The sequence below is a fragment of the Phyllostomus discolor genome, chromosome 4 (genome assembly GCF_004126475.2).
Source record: "Phyllostomus discolor isolate MPI-MPIP mPhyDis1 chromosome 4, mPhyDis1.pri.v3, whole genome shotgun sequence".
Taxonomy (NCBI): Eukaryota; Metazoa; Chordata; class Mammalia; order Chiroptera; family Phyllostomidae; genus Phyllostomus; species Phyllostomus discolor.
This window is the reverse complement of record NC_040906.2, coordinates 136,553,361-136,567,259: the sequence shown is the minus strand read 5'-3', so window position 1 is coordinate 136,567,259 and position 13,899 is coordinate 136,553,361. Positions and strand designations below refer to the sequence as shown.

General features: G+C 36.3%; 1 protein-coding gene across 3 annotated transcripts in view; it reads right to left on the bottom strand.

The window, feature by feature from the left end:
- Nucleotides 1-13,899, bottom strand: part of SMAP1 (small ArfGAP 1) — a 165,034-nt gene that overhangs the window by 93,465 nt on the left and 57,670 nt on the right. The window contains exon 2 of one of the 3 annotated variants that reach the window (XM_028508987.2): nt 4,329-4,449. The exons of the other annotated variants lie outside the window; for them this stretch is intronic. Coding sequence (XP_028364788.1) covers nt 4,329-4,400 — 72 coding nt within the window. The 5' untranslated portion in view covers nt 4,401-4,449. The remainder of the gene's footprint in view (nt 1-4,328; nt 4,450-13,899) is intronic. 3 annotated transcript variants of the gene reach the window in all.

The window sequence follows — 13,899 nt, the reverse complement described above, 5'->3', positions numbered from 1 at the left end:
ATACATCTTTCAACTAATGATATAATTTTTTTCTTATTAGTCCATAAATTTGAGGTATATCTTACAATCAGCAATGTCTTATATTAAATTAATATGACTATGCACATTTTATATAATATATTCTCTTTATTTAATGAAGGTAATTAATAATTAATTTTAGGAACAAGGTATACATGTACATTATACCAAATTATTTAATGTTGTACTAGGGATGCTATCCATCACAATTAGGAGAACAAAAAAGGGAGGTATAAAAATCTGAATGTGAAATAATGAGCCATTTCTACTAGAGACCACTACCAAAAACCAACTGGGCACAGATGCATGGGTGTGTGTTAGTTGGGACTAGGGGAAACAAGGATTCAATGATAACAGCAATGCAGAAAGATCATTTTTTAAGAAGGAAGATATTGGTAAGCTCAGATAATTTCTAAAATGTAGAATAAAGTATGGTAGAAGGAAGGTCAACAATGAAAAGATCAGCAGTAATAAAAGGTTAAAAGGTTAAGCAATTTGGAAATGATTAGAAATAGGGGAAAATAAACATTAGGAACAGGCATTCTTAGGAGGTGATAGGAGTATGGTATAAAGTAGCTGCTCACAAAGTTTCAAGACAGTATAGGTAAGGGTTCTACAGAACAGTGATGAAATTTATTCTTTTAAAAATATTTTATTTATTTATTTTTAGACAGAGGGGAAGGGAGGGAGAAAGAGAGGGAGAGAAACATCAATGTGTGGTTGCCCCTCACGCACCCCCCACTGGGGACCTGACCCACAACCTAGACATGTGCCCTGACTGGGAATCAAACCAGCAACCCTTTGGGTTGCAGGCCAGCACTCAGTCCATTGAGCCACACAAGCCAGGGCAGAAAACTTATTCTATTGTCTGGTAATCAGCAGAAAAATAACAAAAACAACCTAATAACTATAATGATAAACATTAGCATCAAAACTTAATTTTATATATGAATAATTTATTATAAACTGCATATATATGATATAGATTACATACACATATATGGCATTTTAAATTTAAAAAAAAAAAACAATTTAGACATTACTACCCTAATTTGACAGGGAATGAAACTGAAGCTTCAAGGTGTTAAGTAACAGGCCCACGATTATTAGCCTACAACTCTTCATAGAACCAAATCAGCCATCAGTAGTTTAGATATCTCAGGTTACATCTAATAAAACTGAGAATTATGTCCCACAGGGCTTGCAAACACCAGGCTCTTTGCTTTAGGGACTCAGTTTTCATTTTACGGATGAGAAAACTGAAGCTGAAAGAGGTTATGTGATTTCTCTATGGAATAATACCATGAATTAATTACAGGGTTACAGAGACCAGGATCAAGTTCCCTCAGTTCCGACCCTTACCACCATGAACCAACTAGTCAAAAGAAGTATCCAGGAAATGTCAACATAATATAGAATACTGTGAGTGTTGCCTCCACTATCATTCCTGTTATTAAAACATTCTTTCTCTTTTCGGGCCTCTCATTGAAAATGCTTTAGGAAAATGCCCTGACTGTTGGGAGAATTTTAATTGCTTATTCTGTGGCATTTACAATTCAGTTTTCCAAAGCTGGGATGTACAGACTGCTTGCAGGTGGAGGGGAAGGAAGGTGATAAAGGGCATATACTTCTTTTAAATGAATTTCCATTTAGGCAGAGCATATTTTAAAATTAATATTATTTACTATTCCTATTAAATTAAATCTTTCCTGTTTTATATGTTCCTATAAAGATGAATTTTACATTGTACTTTTTGAATGAACCAACTTCAAAATTACCGCCATTAAAACTGCAAAGGCAGGCTTCAGGTGGAAATGATATAATAAATCACACTTAAGAATCCAAAAACCTACTACTTAGAAGTGTTTTGCCCTTGTCAATCCATAATCTATATGTTTTTGGTTTCTCCACACAATCCAATACATAAAACAACACTTGCCCAGAGCCTCACACATCACTCGAAATTCAATTTCAAAAAATACTGTTTAAACTGAAATGCTGAAAAGCACCTATGGCTGACATATTATCATCACAATCTAACATGGATGAAGCATTTTCATTTCTGAAACTTTCTAAGTAGAAACTCCAATCATACCCAATCACACTTTTTGCTCTAAAAACAATAAAACCTAAAAGAGTTCTAAGTCTTTAATTTTTACAGAGACTGGAGAAAATTGGGATTGTCAATTTAAAGTTTTAATTGGCATGTATTTATTGGAATTGTGTAATGTAATAGATAAAACATACAAAATATAACTAAACAAAAAATCAATATAACAAAAAGTGGGAATAGATAAAAATAGGCAGTATCAATCAGTAGGCAAATGAATGTAATATGAAATTTTACTTTTATGTAACAGTACTATATATGTTTTTAAAAAATCACTTCTATGTTAATGGGACATCTTCAGTGGGGGGAAAAATGGTAAATAAGCCACATACATACACAGTTTTACTGGGGGGGGGGGGGGGAGCCCTGAAATGAATGTGAAGATAAAAGGTAACAGAAACAGACTGATAGAAAATGTGCCCTAATTTAGATAATTGTCACTATCAGGAAATAATAATAAATGACAGGCCACCTGATATTCCTAGTTAATGATTAATAAAACATCATTTGAGAATAAAACATCATTTTTTTCCTTTAATCTTCCAAAATCTTTTGGAAAGCAGAGCTCTTTGTGAAATCCAACTAAGTGATACAACTACTTCAGGTTATGGATTTGTCCTAGCCCAACTGCAAATACAATTCTGTCCAGTGAGTGACTACTTTTAAGAACTGCTCCTTGGACACCCCCCACCTTCTCCTCCACCTTTGCACACCCTCCCCTTTATCATAGTATCTACTTCCTATCTGTCCCCACAATGCTTCCTGTACTTTTTCAGATACTAATATGTACCTGGTTAACAACCATTTATTGTTAAACTAAAATGCACACCAATGTATTATTTCAGAAACTATCTGTAGAGTTTTCATAAATTTTATGCATGTACTGATTTGCCCTTCTACGGTGACTGCTGTTTTTAGAAAAACGAAATTAGTGGAAAAAAGCGCACTACAACATAAAGAACTGAGATTACCAATTGCATTGTTGCAAATGATTAGGTTACAATGTAGCAATTAGATTTTAAGTCACAAAGGCAAAATTACAACGCATTAAAATAATTAATAGAATCTTACATATTAGTGTATGATAAAAGGATGCTACATGTCTATGTTAAATCTGGAGGAAGAAAGGTAAAATCATGGAAATTAATACTCTTCTGTCCAATTTTCTGAGGTACGGATGGGGGACAAGAATCTTACATCCAGTAAGATACTGCTAAAGAGCAGTATATAAGAATATGAAAACAACTAAAAATATGTACTACCTGTACATTTGTATCTATGCATAAAATATTTTTATTAAGAATATAAAAGAAACTGATAAATATGGTGATTCCTACTAAGGGAAACTGGATGACTGAGGTACAGAAATGGGAAGGAGCCTATTCAGCTTATATCTTTTGTACCCTTGGACATTTGTACCATATATTTCCCATTCTCCAAAACAATATAATTATTACCGGAGAGTTATGTCAATCCTGCACTGTTTCTGAACAAAATACTATCCAGAGGGAACTTAGCCAGGATATCCAGAGCAGGGAGACCCTCCTCACTGGTATCCTCTACTCCTCCTATAACAGGGGTGTCAAACTTATTTTCACCAGAGGCCACATCGAGGTTGCCTTCATAGGGCTGAATGTAATTTTAGGAGTGTATGTATGTAACTACTCCTTAACAATTAAGAGAGCTCAGCACTGTCACCGGGTAGAAACAAGGTGCTGGGCTGGATAAAACAAGGTGTAGGGCCGGGTTTGACCTGTGGGCCTTGTGTTTCCCACCTGTGTCCTAGAAGAACATCTTCTGATGATCAAAAAGGTTATCAATTAAATCAAATTAGTACATTTTTATAAATCTCACTCGAGTATACCTTACAGTAAAAATACAAAGGATAAATACAGCATTTATTTACCACATTTTCCCCCAATATCATCATCTTAAAGAAACACTAATGTTGCTGAAAATTATATCACTGAAATTCAATGTTATTTGTTTTTTGCTTCTTAAAATTTCAGCGTTTGTTTTTGTGTGGAAGAAGGGATATTACTTGCTGTATTTCTTTCAATTCATAAAAAATTTTAGAACACAAAGACTAAGATTTTCAAACAGCCTTAGCTGAACCTGTGTTTAAAAGAGAAAAACTCAATTTAAAAGAGAAAATTAGTATTTGTAGTCCCTGAATAAATTCTTCATGTCAGTGACTCACCTCTACTACCACTTGAAATTTTCCAGAATAGTTCTCTATCTTCCTCTCAAAAGCCACCAGGATTTCTTGCATAGGAGCAAGCTTTTCAGGACTGGTTTCAAGATCTTTTGGATTCCAGCTGCTGGAAAAGAAGGGCCACCATTTTTGGTCTCAGGAACTCTTTGGAAATATTTAATACAGAGTCCATTCCTTCAGTTTTCATAAACTTGTGTTTTAGGGAAGTTGTTCTGTTTTAATTCTTCTTTTTGAGAACAAAGTTAAGTAAACTACACATTTAAAAATTAAAAATTTTAAATAATGATATGGAATTAAGAGCTACCAATTTTCGTATTTTTCACAGTATCAAATATCTAGATATTTGATAATCAGATTTTGATTATCTACTACAGCATTTGCTAGTTGCTACAAAATTCAAAGAATGCATTCTTTTTTCTTAAGTGATAAAATTAAAGACAAAGTTGAAAAAGTTTCACATCACAGTCTTTTCTCATTTCTACTTACTATGAAATCCTTACCACTAGAAGTCTAGGAATAAACCACTATTTTCATCCTAGGTGCTTAAGGTTGAGCTCAGTAGTCATACTGAACTTCTCTTCCCTCGGTCAGAGTCTTCCTGATTCTAACTCTTCAATATTTCCTGTAGGCTCCCCCTAATAATCTAACCCAATGCCAGTACTGTAGTTTAAGAGCTAGTTAACCACTGAGGCACTGAAGGAACAAGCCCATCAGATTCATGTTCTTAAAGAAACATAACATTAAATGTTACTCTTTAACTTTATACATTTTAAGAGCTCCCTGCTTCATCCCTGTTCCCACCTCCTATCACTGAGGATTAAGACCAAGCCAGCAGCTGGCTGCAACAATTTTACCTTTGCCTCCCATGACACACATAACTCTAACCAATGCTCTGGTCATGGAACACCACCTTACTTTCTAATGCAACATGAATCTCCATCCTTCTGCCTAAAAGATACCCACAGTGTGCTTTTAGAAATGCCTAAACAAATAAAAGAGTCTATAAAAGTAGAGTATTAAGACATTTCAAAAATGTTTAACTTACCATATCACTAGATGTTGATGTTTTAAAAAATAATAATAATGAGTCACTAAATAGTAACTTGCTGAAGATCATACCCCATTTAGTTAACAAAGCCAAAACCAGACCCCAGGTCTAGAGGCCCAGACCAGTGTTTTGACTATGTCCATTGTCCTCTATCATTATTATATTCATATAAAGCAAGGAAGTGACTACACCATTAAATATTATGTGCAATGAAATTAATAATAGTTGTTTCCATGTAATCCATTTATACGAGTATTCATTCAGTGCCACGTAAAAATTTCCTACTAAATAAAGCACTATATATAGGGATATGTAAGCCTTTATCTTCATAAAGGGCACAATCTTGAACATTAAAATTCAAAATAAATGTGACTTTTATCTGGTCAAAAAGGACTGCTTAAAGAGGCAAACTTTTCACTAAACTTTAAATTCTTTTATAGACAGTATGACATGTCTTTGTTCACCTTACTCTGCAAGTATAGAGAATACATAAACCAAAACCGTAAGCTACCTGCTTGTTCTGCTCTTCTTTGAGGACACACTTAACGATCCTGGCAAGGAGTTGGCATAAACTGAAGATCAATCAACTTTAAAAGTTAAGTATATACATGAGGCCATGATTTGAGAAAGTTCATCAGTTTAATGGAATTATAATAAGCACCCTTCCCACAAAATAAGAAGAAGTTGCTTGACCTTGTGTTTTCTTGAATAAATGTGTACTAAGAATTGTATATTGAAAGCTTATTATGTGCCTGGTTCTATAAGGCACTATGCAAATTTATCTAAGGGTCAAAACCTTGAGAACTAAACAATATTCAGATACATACAGGTCAAACATGGTTAAATCATGGACTTTTCCAAATTAGCTTTTTTTAACTGCAACTTCACTTTATTAAATATTGCTTGTTTGGGAATTCTGTAATAGTGGTGACAATTTGGGGGGCTCCTGGAAGCGCCTCATGAGAAACAAAAAAGAGTAGCTACATAGAAAAACCAAAAACTCCCAGACAATATTAACAACAAAACTTAGCAATTGAGCACCCCCAAACTCCAAAATGCCATCAAGTAGGGGTAAGACCCTAATGACCACTAGACCTCCTATGATGCTTCATGGGGAATCAGGCGGATCTGAGAACAGAATGCTAAGAGTGAAGAGATACAAAACTGGAAATTACAGTGAATAAATCTGAAGAAAACTGAACGAAAATGAACACTTTTTTATACAATTCAATAGCAAGTAATTTAGTCCACAATAAAACGATCTAGTACCTATGAGCACTCACAAGCAAAAACTACTAGGAAATGATTAAAAGTTGAGGTCAGGAAAAACAGAGATAAAGGAAGAGAAGTTCAGATAAAAGTGGGAGAATAAAATGGAGCAAGAAAATCTCAGAACAGGTGATCTTATTTTTAAATCTTACGTGAAAACAACTGAAGAGAGAGGTCTGTGAAGTTAAAAAAGCTGTCTTGAAATTTAATTCCTTTTAAAAATAATAGAGAATTGTCACATAAAAATAATCAACAGAGAAGAATCAAGGTCAACTCTCATGCAAAGTTATTAGAAGAGGAGAATAAGAAGCAGAATAACATTTCTACAATGAAACCACACTAGAACAAACAGGCCCAGAAAACAGATCAAAACTGTAACCTACTAATTCAGAATAAGCTAAAAGATATATACAAGATATAAAAGAATATGTAAATTGAGTTTTAAAAGACGTGAAGTTATGAAAGAACACTAAGTCAGGAATTAGAAATATTGAGAATTAAAATAAAGACTCCAGAAAGAATTAAAAAGTATTTCTGAAATGAATATGAAATTGGAACATGAGAACAAACATAAGAAAACTGAAGATACAGAAGAAAAAAATACTTCAATTTAAATTTAAAAAAGAAATAATAAAAGGGATCCAAGAGAAAGCGACAAATACAGGAGTTAGGCAATGAAGATCCAACATACAAGTAAGGAAATCATGAAGGAAAACTCAAGAAAGAATACTAAAAATATATTTTTAAAAAGTCACTATAATAAAAAAAATTTGAAACTACATATTGAAAAAGCATACCATAAGCAGGCATTTCTCGTCTAAGAGAAGTGTCTTAATATTTAAAGATATAGGTAAATTAAACACAAAAGCATGGAAGAAGATACACCATGTAAACATTAAGCAAAAAAGGGCTGCAGTGGCTACAAGTGAATGCATAACTATAACACACCACTGCTGTGCAACAAAAATATAAGCTGAGCCAGTTACCCTGAGTTTAAATTTCTAGTAGCCTCATTAAAAAAAAAATAAATAAAACAGGTCAAATTAATTTTAAGAATATAATTTATATATTGCATCTTTCTCCTCTACAGAATGCCCATGGAAAAGATAACTTAGGTCACCTTCATCAATGCAATGCATTACTGGATCCTGTTCTAAGTAAAACAAACCTGCACCACCGCATGATTCATGTAAAATTCAAGTTTAGCCCTGTGTGGCTCAGTTAGTAGGAGCATCATCCTGTAACTGAAGGGTTGCGCATTCAATTCACAGTTGGGGCACATGCCTGGCTTGCAGGTCCGTCCCCGGGCAGGACACGTACAATTCCAGGTACAGGCACAGAGGATCCCCAGTATGGGCATATACGGAAGGTGACCAATCAATGCCTCTCTCACATTGATGTTTCTCTCTCTCCCTCCCTCTCTCTATAAAGCAATGAAAAACTGTCCTCGGGTGAGGATAAAAAAAAAATTAAGTTTCAAATGCCTGTGAATATTCTAGGTTCCAGGTTTCTATTTTTTAAAAGATGGCAGAGATGCCTCACAAGAATGCTGTACTTCTATTGAACTGTTGGCCATTTTATTTCACAAAATTAGTATGTGCTTTTAAAGGATAAGATTTATCGTAACATCACCTAAAATATACTGTCAGAGAGTCAAAGAGGAGAAAACTACTTCAGTGTATTTTAGCCCCTTTCATCATCTCCCTCTCATACACCTTTACGTGTGTGCCCAAATTGAGCACTGAGTACAGGCACAACATGACCACCAATGTAAACACCTGTAACTTTGGTTTGTTTGTTTTTTTTTAGCTACAGACAAATATTTAAAGTATCATTCAATTTTCTTTTACCTATTCTCCCTGCATTTGGGCTCTTAGAAATTCAAGCTGACACCATAGAATACAGCAAAGCTTATTGATGAAGATTAGTGAAAACCCATGATTTTAGCTTCCTTGGGGAAAAAAATCTTTCTAAGAAAAAACAAGTGTTTAAGACAAGCAGGTCAATACTATGACATATCTATTTGATAAACTAAAGGCTACCAAGTAACCTGATAGTAGGTGTTTCTAGTAATAAAAAGGTTACACCAGAAAACTATTCCATTTAACTAGTGATTTTTTCCCTTATGAAAGAAAATATAAAAAGCAAAGATGTTTGTTCAAAAAAAAATTTCGAACCTGTCTTTCAAACTTAACCTAAGAATCTTGTCACATTCTTTTGAATTATCCAAGAGTACAGGTAACTTTTAATCCTCTGAGGCGGAATTTCACTTTTGGAAAAGTTGAATCACATCTCTAACTGTATCATATTATTTTTACTCAAATGCAAATAATGAAAATGTTTTTGAACTGCTATGGTAACCAAAGAGGACTGAGCATGCAATAAAAAATCTCAAGAATGAAAGAGACTTCAGAGTTTCATTTGCCCATTCAACCTCTGCACAAACCATTCCAATAGTAGTAAACTAACTACTATTTTCCAAGGCAATCAATTTCAGTTTGGTTGGTTTGAAGTACCACCTTTCTAGTATCTTCATGTATTACCTTGAAAATTCCATATACTACTTAAGTTATATTCCCTATGACTGTTATATTTTTGGAATTTCAAAAGTATATAGAAACATGGGGAGAAAAGGACAGAGGTCAAGAAAATTAAAAAGAAACAACATAAAAATGTTTTTAAGTTGGAAGGAAATGCTTGTTGTTGTTTTTTTTTGTTTTCTCCCTTCTCCCCATTCATTGCTAAAAAAGAAGCATTATCTCACAGAATTATGGCAAACCAAACATTGTTCTTAGCTTGCCATTAAAAAAATTAAGCATGTGGTAGACATCACAAGGACTACACATACACATATAATAAAGTTTCTAACTACTAGAAGCTTACAATTAAGTTAAAAGCATGCATAAAGGTAATTAAAATATACTAGATAATTAAGCACAGCCTACACTCAGAAGATTTTATTAGATAGGAATTAAAGCTGGGTTTTAAAGAATGGGAAGAATTTACTTTGATATAAGGAATATGGAAAATGACATTTCCAACAAGGACAACAGGAGAACCAAAACAAAAAAAAAAAGGAACACACCATCACATTTCCTCAACAGGAAAAGCTGTCTCTGGATAGCCAAAGCTATATACTGTAAAGCATCTGGAGTAAGGTCAAAGACACAAGATGAAACCAGATGCCAGAAGACTACCAATTTAAGGATAATAAAATCTTTATGATTCTCAGAGGAGAACCAATGCAAATCTCTTAGGAGAGAAGTACAATTATCAAGCAGTATTCCAGGAAGATTACTCTGGATGTGGTGTGTAAACCAGATGAGGTGACAGTGACAGGAAGATCAGAAATAAGCTAAAACCTTAGATCTGGTAAGATAAATAAGAATGGAAAGCAACAGAAGGAATAAACAAATTAAGAACCAATGACAGAGGGACAAGAAAGAAGAAATAACCACAGAACACTACAAGCTTACGATTAACTAGAATAATAACATTAAGAAAGAAAGCCAATCTGGACAATCAGAGAATTATTTAAATCTTAGATCTGTCAATTTGCAGGTACACAGACATCTACCAGTCTTAACATTACACGCACTACACATTAATAACTATGACTGTAGCCAGAAGTTCTCACATTGAAACACTGAAACAATTTCACAAATCCTTTTGTCCTGTTTCCATATGGAACATATAGAGGTTTTGTTGATACTGTAATAAAACAACAGTTACTTCTGATACTCTAGTTTACTCAAATGCATATTTTTTAAAATTAAATTTTATTTTAACTGTTGTTCAAGTATAATTTTCTATCTTTTACTCCCATCCCAGCCTCAAATGCATGTTATCTCTCTCTCTCACACACACACACAAAACCTATGCCTGATCATATTTATGCCTTTCCCTTAACTTCTACCATTGTATTAACATCCAGTTTTCTTTGCTTCATTGACAAGCAAACTTCACAAGAGTTACTGAATATACAAAGATAAAGTAGATAATATAAAAGCCATGTTGAAATTTCTGTGTCCTGTAATCAATTAACTAACTCCAGCCTCATAGAACATACAAATAAAATGGATGCCAGAAAAAATTACCAATTACTTCATGTCAAGGATATTCCAGGTTTCTTAAGTGTTGGGAACCACCCTGCCTGGTATCATAAGCTGTAACCCCTCTGCCAAGGCTAAGGCTGAGGGAATGACCTTGGACTGTAAACCAGCAAGGAGACAAAAGCTTATCTCCCTGGCAGAAGCACCGCTCTGCTCCTTTTACTTCACCCTGCCTGGCCCCCAAATGCTTGGTCGGTCAGCAAATGACGGGTGAGATTCCCCAGAGGGGGAATGACCTAAGACAGGCATGATCACATAGGAGGACCCCAAGGAAGGACTTTGGGGGCTACAGCAAAAGGGGGTGATAGACCCTCGCCCCTCAGCTTTGACATAGCCTGAGTCCTCATTGTCTGTGAGAAAATCTCCTAATCTCTTGGCTGCCTTACTTCCCTTGCTGCACACCTAAGCCTGAAACAATGACAGAGGGTGGTACAGCCCTGTGCTGGAAAGGGCGGGTTCCCCAGGTGATCAGGACTAAGAAAGAATATGTAAAATCCCGTGAAACCTGCTTTGTTTAGAATGCTCTCAAGTAAATGGTAAGGGTCCAAGCAAGAAGTAAGTTTGTTCCTTAAAGTTTTTTATAGCTCTTTGACCCTGACTCAAAATAGGCCCTCAGACTTCCTTATTATCTATTGTTTGATCCTTACTTCCTGGCAATATTTAATGAGCTTTACCTGAATTCTTATGCAAACAAACCCAATAAAAGCCTGCTCGGGCAGGAGAACTAGGCGCTCTCCCTTAGGGGCACTATCCCCTAGGGAGGATCGCCATGGCGTTCCCCACTAGAGAGAGTGGCCATTCCGTTCCTATTTTCCCACAGGACCTGGTTGTCTCTGTGTATGTTTTTCTTGTGTTTCGACGAGCCATCTGCAGCATTCCATGATCATTGCAGGTTGGTGGCCGTGTCACTTAAGAATGATAAATCCAGCCCTGGCTGGCATAGCTCAGTAGACTGAGTGTGGGCTGCGAACCAAAGTGTCGCAGGTTCGATTCCCAGTCAGGGCACATGCCTGGGTTGCAGGCCATGACCCCCAGCAACCACACATTGATGTTTCTCTCTCTCTATCTCCCTCCCTTCCCTCTCTAAAAATAAATAAATAAAATCTTTAAAAAAAATGATAAATCCATGAACAAAAGTCTCTAAGAGATAATCTAAAAAAAAGAATTGAAACTTGTTGTAGAAGGCACTACTGGAAAGAGGGGGGAATCATCTCCACAAAAACATAGCAACTGACTGCATGAGAGTAAATAAGTTTTTCTATGGAGAAAGACAAAAGGGCTAAAGATAAAAGTGTAGAAAATCTTCAGATGGTAGGAAAAATAGAAAAATAAATAGTAAAAAACTAAATAAACAAAATAAAAGATATGGGATAGTAACTTTAGTGTCTTTTACAAAGAGAAAGCTCAAGACAGTCGTGGTTAGTGTCAAGTGAAGCAGGAAGCCCGAGGAGGGGGAGGAGGAGGATAGTGAGCTGGATTTGGCAATTAGGGTAACTAGCGTTCTTTCTGAGTGCAAACTTTGCAGAATAATGGGAACAGAAATGAGTTAGTAGAGGGAAAAGAAAGGTAAAGAAATGAAATGCAGGTAAAGACCTTGCTCAAGGAACTCAACTGCTAAGAGAGGATAAGAGCTAGTCCCTAGAAGACAGTGGTTGGCACAATGTGAGTACTTAAGAAATGCTTACTGATTGAACAAGCAAACGAATAGCCAAGTGCAGCCAAATCAAAAGCTATATGTTAAGGGAAACAAGGTATGAGAGAGATGTTTTTATGGGAGGAGGGGGTAAGGCAACATGTTTCAAAGAAGAAGAAAGAGTTTAAAGATACCTCCAAGTGAATACATTTTTTTAATAAGGTGGAAAAGCAGGAAGAAAGGCTGAGGATACAAATAAAGGCAGAAAAACTAGCAACCACCACCACCTCCCACTCTGCCACTAAAACAAAGAGAAACAACTGCAGGAAGTCAAAGCAGAAACACTCCCCAGTTAGGGTGGACAGAGAACAGGGAAGAATGCTTCTATTCTTTAGTTATAACAGTAAAGAATAATTTTAAAAAGTCTTTCCTTGAAGCCCAAAATGTAGTCAAAGCTAAAGAAAAAGTGGTAAAAATAAGAAAAGAAGGAGTGAAAACACCTACAAAATATTGAAGGCAAGTTCACTAAAGATAAATCATATGCACTTCTGGCCAAGACAGAGGTGCAGATAGACACACTGTGCCTCCTCACACAACCAAAATAAGGACAACGACAATTGAGAAACAAAATAATAACCAGAAATGACAGAAAATTGAACTGTATAAAAGTTGGACAACCAAGGAGTTAAAATAGACACATTCATCCAGACCAGTAGGAAGGGTGGAGTTGGGCAGCCAGGCAGAGAGCAGTCGCAACAGAAAAAGCGGCATCCCGGGTGCACAAGACTGCAGTGGGCAGACACTGGGCACACAGGCAGCAGCTGGCAGACCCAGGGGCCCGGGGTGGTAATGGGCAGACCCATCGAGGCAGCAATTGTGACGCAAGGCACTACGCACAAGGAGGCTGGCTGACCTGGCGGTCCCACATTCGCAGACAGATAAACCAGGCAAAACTGGGGATCCAGACAGACCTCAAAACCCAGGGTCCCAGTATCAGGAAATAGAGCCTCGGAGCACTGACTGAAAATACCTGTGGGGGATGAGGCACAGGGAGAGACTCCCAGCCTCAAAGGAGAGTTCGTTGGAGAGACCCGCTGGGTCCTAGAATGTGCATAAGCCCACCCACATGGGTATCAGCACCAGAAAGGCCCAGTTTGCTTTGGGGAAGCTGCAGAAGGGACTGAAATCTGACAGGGAGCAGAACAAGCGCCATTGTTCCCTCTCGGACCCCTCCCCCACGTACAGCATCACAACCCAGCAACTGGATTGCCCCGCCCTGGTGAACACCTAAGGCTCTGCCCCTCATAACAGGAATGATAAGACCCCCCCCCCCAAAAAAAGGCTCAAACAGAAGAACATATCAAAGCTACACAGCAAATACAACTAAGTGACCAAGAGATAGCCAACCTATCAGATACACAGTTCAAAGCACTGGTGATCAGGATGCTCACAGAATTGGTTGAATTTTTTCACAAATTAAATGAAAAAATGAAG